Here is a 9,251-nt window from a genome sequence, read left to right on the forward strand (position 1 = left end):
GTAGCTGCATATCCGGGGCTAATTCCCCACTAAAAAGTCTTAATTGGCTTACGGGGAGCCTGAAAGATCTCCCTTGTGCTTATAAGGTGAAAGGAAATGATGTCTCCCAAATGCCCTGGCCCGTCTTTATCCATTTCTTGGTGGAAATCAAGTGCATTGTATATTTTTAAGTGTTTTTGAAAAGGGAGTGGAGAGTTTGGAGGTGGGTGAGGATAGTGTTTCACTTTAGTGGTTGAGCCGCCAGGGGATGGGAAGAAAGCCTCAGAGAGACACCAACATGAGGCGAGAAACTTGGTGACTTATTTTTTTACTTCGTTTTTATTTACACGAAACATCTGCAGTACAAAAATGTAAACTTTGATACCTCATAATAATAGAATAAACTCTTTATGTACAAAAATACATTTTCATATGAAAGAAGCATCTTGAATAAATTAAAGTACTTTCCAGCCCTGTGCCTGAATAGCTACGCAAGTCTGGGTTCTTCCTAGAGCAAGCCTGCAGTGGTGGGGGTCGGGATCCATAATGCATGAAGCCCACTCCTTGTCTCTCCTTTTTAAGCCTTTTCATTGTATTGTCAGCCGGCTCAAACCGAATTTTCATGCTCGTTTTTCTTCATTAGAGTTCTACAAATTGTAAAATTGACTTTTCACCTCGTCTTCAGGGGCTGAGCTGTCCCTTTTCTAAATCACACTGAAGTGGTGGCTGGGGTCAGCTCTGAGCCAGCCACAAAGGAGGTTTTGTGGAGTTCAGAAAGTGCAAAAGGAAAGGCCGTCTAGGGGCGGGCAGGAGGGGCCCAGGGCTGAGGACTGGAGAAACAGACCAAGGGGCAGCCACGGCGGCGAGGGTGCAGCGACCTAACAAGCGGCTCAGGTATCTCCCACCCCTTTAAAGCTCCCGCTTCCTCCCTCCGCCCAGACTGGGGGTCCTGAGACTGCAGCTGGGGCTCCATCTACTGCCTGTTGCCTTGGGAGGGGGAAGGTAACGGTGTCCCTGAAGGGCCTAGTGGTAAGGGATGAAACAGGGCGTCGTGTGGAGCAAGTCTTTGGGCAGCCCGGGGAAGGAGAAAAGGGGGTCGCCGGGGCCGTAGGCGAAGTCTTCCGAGGCAGTGGGGCTACTGGGGTCAGAGAGTGGCGAGGCCGCGGCGGCGCAGGGAGAGGCGGCTGCACCCGAGCCCCAGGACTCGGCGTCGCTGGAGGGGCTCGGGGGCCCGGGCAGGCAGGGGGCGCACTGCGGCGGCAGGAGGCGCTCCCGGGCACCGCTCCCGGGCAGTCCCTGGTCGGCCAGGCGCAGAGTCTCGGCCAGAGCCCAGATGTAGTTATAGGCGAAGCGCAGCGTCTCGATCTTGGTGAGCTTGGTGTCGTCGGGGAAGGAGGGCAGCACGCTGCGCAGCGCGTCCAGAGCCGCGTTCAAATTGTGCATGCGGTTGCGCTCGCGGTCATTGGCCTTGACACGCCGGCTCCTGCGCAGCGAGTGCAGCAGCGCCTCGGAGCGCACACGCGCTCGGCCCCTGCGCCGCCGCCGCTCCTGCTCGTCGTCTTGCGCCCGGGGAGTATTGGACGCTGCAGGAACCGCGGGAGCGCCCCTGCGCACTGGCACGGGCGTCCCCGAGGCGGAAGCTGGCGGCTGGAGCCCGGCACAGTCCTCCTCGTCGGTGAGGAAGCCGGATAGGTCGCTGCTGCTGCTGCTGGCGCAGTCGAGGTCCGAGAGGCATTTCTCCAGAGGGGCCGGCATCGTTGCGTGGCACAGGACCGACGGGCAGGTAGGAGGGCGCCTGGAGGACAGGAGCCCGGACAGAGGGTAGGGCCGCCGGGGCGCACTTACGTTCCAAATGGCCCAGGCCAACCCTGTGGCCGCTGCGGGCTTCACGGCCAGGAAAGGTGCTGGGGCGCACCTGGAGCTGGGTTTCACCTCCTCGCCTCGTCTGCTGCAGGGGCCACGCTCCCAGTCGGTCTCCCGAGTGATCTCGCCGGCGAGCAGATCAGCTCGTGTGAGTACCGAGTGTGGCACACGACCGGCCTCAGGACCCCTTAAGTACCCGCCCCAACAATGGGCGCCCCCCTCCCTTGCCACCTCCGCCCCCGCGGCAGCCCCCGTGAATGGAGCGAGGCGGCAGGTCAGCCCCGTGCGGCGCCCGGGTATTTGCATAATTTATGCTCGCGGGGGGCCGCCCCGGCCCCTCCCCCCTCCCGGAGCGTGCCCGTAATTACCGCGGGCCAATCGGCGGCGTCGCGCGCGGCCCCGGGAGCAGTCTCCGGGCTAAGCTGGCGGGGGCGTCTCCAGGCAGCGAAACGGAGGCGGGGGCGCCCGGCGATTAGCGGCCGAGGCACGCTCCTCCGGGGGCGGGCCCGGCGCCCCTCGCTGGGGTGGGATGGGGAGGCGGGGCTCGGGGTGGAAAGTGTGAGCCGCGGAGCAAGTTGCGGAAACCTGGAGCCGGCTGGGAGCCTGGGTTCGTTTCCTCTCTCCCGCTGCTGAATGGCCGCGTGACTTTGGGCAAGTGATTTGACCTCACTTTCCCCGTCTGTAAAATGGGACACACGTCTACCCTGTTGAGGATGTTGTGAAATGATGTTCGGAGGACAGTTGGCGCGGCGCTTTTGTAACGCAGCGCTGGATAAATGGTTGGGAGAGGCAGCGCTCTCAGAACCGAGGGAAAACCCTATCCACAGACGGAGAGTGGCCGGGTGTGGATCATAGAGCAGAGGGCAGGCGTAAGCGCTCTCGCTTCTTCCAGGTTGGTGAAGAAATAAGGGAAGGTCTCTGCTGACCGTCGCCTAGGGGCCGGGACCGGGAGGCAGGAGGTGGAGGAGCAGTTTGGAAAGTAAAAGAATGGATGATTTTTTCGAGTGCAATCTTGGCCAAATACTTCTAACACCACCCTAGTCCCCCAGCCCTCTTATTCCAACACTTTCAGATGACTTTTAAAGTAACAGAATCTGCTCCCCTCAGGGAGCCCTCCTTGCTCCTCTCTGCCCCCCACCCCCTACTTTGCTCTGCCTCTCTTGAAGGTGCTTGCGGCCTCTGAGGCTCCCTGGAATGTGAGCCAGACAGGGGACCTGGCTTTCCTGGCCCAGGAGAAAGGGTAGCAAGTACTCAGTAGCAGTCACTACCCACCTCCCTGGATTCCTTTCTATACCTTAGTGATATAAACGCACCTATTAGAACAGGTTTTCACTCTGCTGGTCAGCAGTCGCTTTTCCACCAGTGTTCATGTTGGAGCAGTAGATCCCAGGCACCCCCACGTTTGTAGTTAGGGGGAAATAGTCACTAAGGAACAGCACCAGATGATGCAGGTGGGAAAGTTAAAAAACGAAATGAACACCTTTCAGCAAAGTTTCATTGTCCTCCCTGTGACATCTGGATGATGGCCTCAGGCCTGGTCTGTGGCCTGTTGTCCTCAGAGCTGTCTCTGCCTGCGACACCCTCCCCTTTCTATAGAGGTGTTGTCTGGAGGCAGAGCCTGCCTCCGCAAACTGTCCAGTGACAGTCTTCAGGCTTCGTGGACTCTATCCAGCCCTGCTTTCCCCTCTGCTGCGCCTTACGTGTACTCCCAACTTGGAGAGAAGGCTGGACACGGTCATGTATAAGAGCTTTAGGTTTGTTAGAAGTCGCAAAAAGTGGATTTGATCAGCTTAAGCAAGAAAAGGGAGATTGTTGGGTGATGCGAGGCATTTCAAGGAACACAAAGCTGCCGGCATTTGTGTGAGCCTACAGGAGCCTAGGTATCCTCAGCCCTGCTCCCAGCCTGTTCCGTCCCTGCTTTCCTGAGGCCTTGGTGCATTCCCACTACCTGTGACTTGACATTGCTGGGCCCCTGTATTGTATTCTTGAGACTGGAGTACTAAGTCACCATAAATGAGGCACCTTAAAACAACAGGTATTTATTCTCCAGGAGGCTGGGAGTCTGAAGTCAAGGCATCAGCAGGGTTGGCCCTTTTTGGAGGCTCTGAGCGAGAATGTGTTCCAGGCCTCTCCTAGCTTCTGGTGGCTGCTGGTAGTTCTTGGCATTACTTGGCTGGTAGCTGCTCTACTTCAATCTCTGCCTTCTCCTTCTCTGTGTTTCTGTGTGTTCTGTTGCTTATAAGGATACTTGTCGTTGGATTTAGGGCCTGCCCTGATCTAGGATGAGGTCATCTTGAAATCCTTATCTGTATTCCAGCTGCAAAGAACCTTACTCCAAATAAGTTCACATTCTGAGGTTCTGGATAGACGTGTCTTTTGGCGAGCCACTATTCAACATGCTACAACTCCTTTTCTGAATCCCTGGAGGAGAGAATCTGTTCAGGGACTAGGGTCACTGGAGTGCCATTTGTCATTTCTTGGCTGCCTTGCACCTGAGGAGCCTTCCTGTTGAGGAATCTGAATGCATGAGCACCTCCCTCCCCATTCTTGGCAGTTGGAGTGTGGCTACGTGCCTTAAGTGGGGTCAATTGTATGCCCTGCTTGGAACTTAGGCTCTGAGCCAGTGACAGTTCAGAGTATGCATGTGTTGTGCTGACAACCTGGAAACCAGTGGCCAGTGGTGGAAGGGTTGGCCAGGAGCAGTGGATATCCTGCCTTAGCTCTTCCTTGGGTCTGCCTGTCCCCCAAGCCCCCCAGATTTCATGCCTGGTTCTCTAGTCTTCTCACTGACTGCACAAGAAACTCCATAGTAGTGCTTTTCCTAGTAGGGCTCTTTTGCTTGAGTTAGCTAGGTTTGATGTCTGTGTGTGCTAAATAAAACACCCAAGTTAAACATTCAGTTGCCAAAGCATGGTGATTGAGGCAACCCATATACCATATTGCTTGCCTGTTCTGGGGCAAGAACTGTGCCAGACACTGGGTTAACAGGGATGAAAACCTGGCTGATGGGGGTCATGGGCTCTGAGCCTCATAAGCCTAGGGTTCACTGCTGGTAGAACTCTTGGAGATTATTCATCCATGCATTGTACCTCATACTTAGGAAACTGAAGTGGCAGATGGAGGGGTCTTTTCTCCAGGTGACCCCAGGGATCTCTGGGGGTCAAACTAGAGCCGGATTCAGGAGAACTTCCAGCCCCTATTCCATGTTTTTCCATCACAGTTAATCAGTAAGTACATGGTGAGCATTTTCTGCTTTCTGCCCTGTGCCAGATGCTCATATAGAGTCGGGCAGACCTGTGGTCATGGGGCAGGGGAGATGTGGCCACAGAAAAGTGACCTTTTCCTGGCTGAGAGAAGCACTGAGGGCCTACTAAGGGAGCAGACCTGAAGAGCGTCGTGCACCTCCAAAGGGAAAGGAGGTGGTTAGGGAAGCCTTCCTGGCAGAGGGAGGCTTGAGAAGGCCTTGAAGAATGAATGGGACATGAACAGATAATTTAGGTAGAAGGGGGTGTGTGGGCATGACTGTGGCAGCACTGTGGGGGCCAGTGGGAAGAGGGTAGAGGTAGTTGTGATGGGCCTTCTTCCTCTTTGTCTCCTTCTCATGGTGCTTTCTCTGAGCAGGGCTGTCACAGTTGTTCAGTGGTTTACTGCACAAGGGCATCCATCGCAAGTGGGGAATACATTCTAATCTCTTTACCACGTGCCGAGCCGTGCACCGTGATGTGAGATTGCATCTTTCCAGAGAGGTGTGCTTTTCAAGTGTGCCCAAAGGCACTTTATGAGCTCCCAGTGGCTCTGTGCTCTCTCCTGCCTGTGTCCCCCTCCTCTGCCAGTACCTTCGTGACCTGACTGGGTAGGCATCTTAACCTTGCCCTGCCTGCTCCTGGCTCTTGAGCGGTGAATGGGGCAGCTCCTCCCTGGACATTGGTGCCTGCCCACTTTGCTTCTAGTAAGTACATCTGAGGCTTGGGAGGGGGACCTCTCCTGCAAGTGACCTGCTGAAGGTGGAGCTGAATCCTGGGAGAATGAGAATGAGCTTAGGCTCAGGTGTGTCCCCTTTGAGGCTCAGGGCTTTCCCTTCCGAAGAAAAAGTTTGAGAAGTTTCTCCTGACCCCCCACATCCCTTGGAGCCTAGTGCAGGGCATGTCTGTGGAAGGGCACGTCTGTCTCAGAGCACAATAGGATGCTATCTGGGCACGCACTAAATCCAGCCACAGCAGGCACCCAGGTGGCGAGGGCTGCAGTAGGTATTCTGGCTGCCTGATGTGTGAGCCGTCCAGCTGCCCTTCTGCTGGGGGTGGAGGTAGGTGGGTGGGGCAGATGTTCCAAGGGTTTGGGTTAAACCAGAGTTTCTCACATTGTGGTCACCTGAAGCGGTAGGGATGATGGGGGACCCCAGCCCAGATGATGGGGGACCCCAGCCTGTCAGAATCTGGAAGTACGGACCACATGCTGAAGTCGTGATTGACTGATACTTAGAGCCTCTGTTTGCCCCTCATATTGGAATAAAAGCCTTTCTTTAGCATTCACCTTCCTGTCTCGTGCTTATTTAAGCCCTTGAGGCAGATCAGACATGTTTCTGTGACAGCTCAGAGGTGTTCTAAGTGATACCAAGACTGGGGCTTCTGTTGCTCTGCTTGCCTGTGTGACACCCTGGGGTGTCCCTGGGGGAGGATTCCTGGAAGGGATTCAGGGGCTGGAAGGTGCAGCCCTCTTCTGGGCAGTTCTGGAGGTCTGACTCAAGACCACTGTGGAACCAGCAGGGAGGTGATTTCAGTCCCTTACTGAGACGACCATTCTGCTGTCCACACCCTGCTGAAGGAACCAGCCTTCTGGAGAGATGGGAGGAGAGGCTCTCAGGGTTGAGGAGGGCATCTGATGTTTCCAGGGAAATTTGAAATTCTTGGTGTTTTTCTTTTTTTAAGCTGAAGAAAGGCTGAAAATAGGAGAAAATAGTGGCATATTATAAATGTTTACCTGTAATAAATTAATATGGTCAGCATGTACATATACAAAGCTGACTGTGTTGTTCACAAGACAATTTCAGAATTTTTAACCAATTTTATTTCTTTTTAAGTAAACTCTACGCCCAGTGTCGGGGTCAAATTCACAACCCCGAGATCAAGAGTGGCATGCTCTACTGACTGAGCCAGCCAGGCACCCCAGAAAATTTCAGAATTTTTAAATGAACATCAAATCATCACACATGTAGATATGGAAATGCAAGGATGGAAGCAGATTTAAATTTGTTGTTGCACATCCTCTTCCTCTAGCCTTGTCAGTGACTCAGTGGCCGTGTGTGTGACTTCATTTGGAGTTAGTGCCCACAGCCTTTGAGCCCTTTTGTGGACACGAGGCTGAGCCAGATGGCTTCCTTGCTGTCCTCCCTTTCAATTATCAGAAGCATGTAAGCCTGAGGTTGAACAAACTACCTACCTTTTAGAGATGCTGCTTCGGGAATGAGGCTGAAAGGTTAGTGTCTTGTAATTCCCAGTGCTGGCATGAGCATCTGAATGTGTTGGGGCATGGGGAGGACACCATCACATTTCATACTTTTCTCCCAAACTGTTTTAGCTGAAATTTATCATTCCCTATCCACACCAGTTGTTAGAATATCAATTTCAAGAGTGCTGTGGCATCTACATGTAGATCTGAGTTTTGTTATGGGCAGTGTCTGTCCTTTTTTCACTCCTCCCTCCCTCCCTCCTTCCCTCCTTTTCTTCCTTCCTTCCTTCCTTTCCAGTATACATGAACTCTCAGATGCCATTTAGGATAACATAGGTGAAGGTTCTTGGCGTGTTACTCAGCCACTCATCCACCTGGGTCTTGGGCACAGGGCTGGGCAGTGTACTGAGTTTATAAGGCAGATTTTTGCACAAAGGAAAGTATGAGGGCCACCCTTTCCAAACAAGACCGTTAAACTACCATCATAGTTTTCTTTCTGGAGCTACCTGTGGGGAGGGATGGCATTGGTTTGGTGGGTGGCATTTTAGAAAGAAAACACCGTCATCTTTTTTAGGAAAAAAAGAAGAAAAAGGTGCAGTTACTCCAGAGGAAGCGATGAAGGATGATGTTGGACCCAGAGGCACACAGTGTTCCTTTCAGTCTGTTAAATACACCCGCAGATATGCGTTTCCATCTAAGAGAAGCAGGGTAGGGGTGGGGAATGGAACGGAGAAACAATTCCCTATTTTCTTTACTGATGACCCATGACAGTTGTGGAAGGGGGGGTAAAAGGGAGGGGGAAACGAGGCAGGAGGGGGGAAACAGAGGGGTCTTTCAGTGACAGAGCAAGGAAAATGGCAAATTATCCATGGTTTCCAGAAATCCTTGGAGGCCCCCTCGGCCCCTGCTCTGCTAAATACAGTGCCGGCTGTATGCATTTCCCACCTCAGAGATGTCTGCTTGAATATTCTGGGGCATTGTATACTGATGTGTTTGGTTATGTACAGTCTGCCTACTTGTGGGATGAATGTTGGCCTCCAGGGGAAGTCCTGGTGCAAATCAACTTTATTCTAGTGCTGTGCAAGAAGTGCCTTCCAAAAACACATGGGGCAGTTCTGCAGCTGGATAAATTCTTTCCAAAAGAAAGTTTCAAATTTGATTGGAGTTCTCAAGCCTCGTAGCAGGAACAATATGTGCTTGGGCTCGCCCAAGGTTTGAGGTGCGTTTGTGGTTTGGGCCAGGCTTGGGTGAAACAATGTCCTTTTTGTGCCTTAAGTACTGTGGGGGAGGCGAAGGGGGGTGTGCATGCTTGTGGCGGGAGGGCCCATGGGGTGCAGACCCTGAAATGAAGAGGGAGAGGGCAGAAGGTACCCACCCCCCCTTCCCCACCCCCCTCAGGAGTGAGGCTTGGAATCATTTTCACATCAGCCGTTTGAGGCTAGAATCAATCCAGAACCTCCTTCAAAGCCTCTGAGTTTTGCCTTCCTAGATTTCTTGAAGTGAAAACTTTTGGACTCAGATTTAAGAACAGTAGGCCTTGCTGTTGCTGTCACCAGATTCAGCTTCCCACATCCAGGCCGCACCTGCCACGGGATATTGCTAAAGCCAGAGTTCAGTTTTGTCTGTTTCATGGTTTTGCATCCTTAAGAACATCTTCCCTGGGGATTAAAAACACAACCCCCCCCCCCCAAAATGTTTGTGGGTCAAATGTGGGAAAACCGAACGAGGGTGTTTTCTTCTGTGTGTACAAAAGAAGTCACGGTGAAATTTATCCTAATGGAATTGAAACTCTCGTTTTATGGAGACAATTCTGAAATAAACACAGAGAATGGAGATATAGCTGAAGTGTTTTCCTTTTGCTTTTTCTCTACCTTAACGCTCCGTCACATAAATTCATGTTGGGTTGGAACACAAATGCATTTTGTTTGTAGTAATTAAAATGTTTTAATGAGACAACCATAAAA

At 52.7% G+C, this 9,251-nt stretch overlaps 1 protein-coding gene across 1 annotated transcript; it reads right to left on the reverse strand.

Moving 5' to 3' along the window:
• Positions 1-295: 295 nt before the first annotated feature.
• On the reverse strand, positions 296-2,033 carry NEUROG1 (neurogenin 1). The gene has a single exon (XM_045483636.1). It carries the CDS (start codon positions 1,732-1,734, stop codon positions 1,003-1,005), a length of 732 nt encoding a protein of 243 aa, XP_045339592.1. The 5' UTR covers positions 1,735-2,033; the 3' UTR covers positions 296-1,002.
• Positions 2,034-9,251: the final 7,218 nt, after the last annotated feature.

The sequence above is a fragment of the Leopardus geoffroyi genome, chromosome A1, assembly GCF_018350155.1.
Source record: "Leopardus geoffroyi isolate Oge1 chromosome A1, O.geoffroyi_Oge1_pat1.0, whole genome shotgun sequence".
Lineage (NCBI taxonomy): Eukaryota > Metazoa > Chordata > Mammalia > Carnivora > Felidae > Leopardus > Leopardus geoffroyi.

Excerpts from the sequence above, each read along its gene's own strand:
- NEUROG1 (XM_045483636.1), bottom strand. The coding sequence starts at position 1,734 with ATGCCGGCCCCTCTGGAGAAATGCCTCTCGGACCTCGACTGCGCCAGC.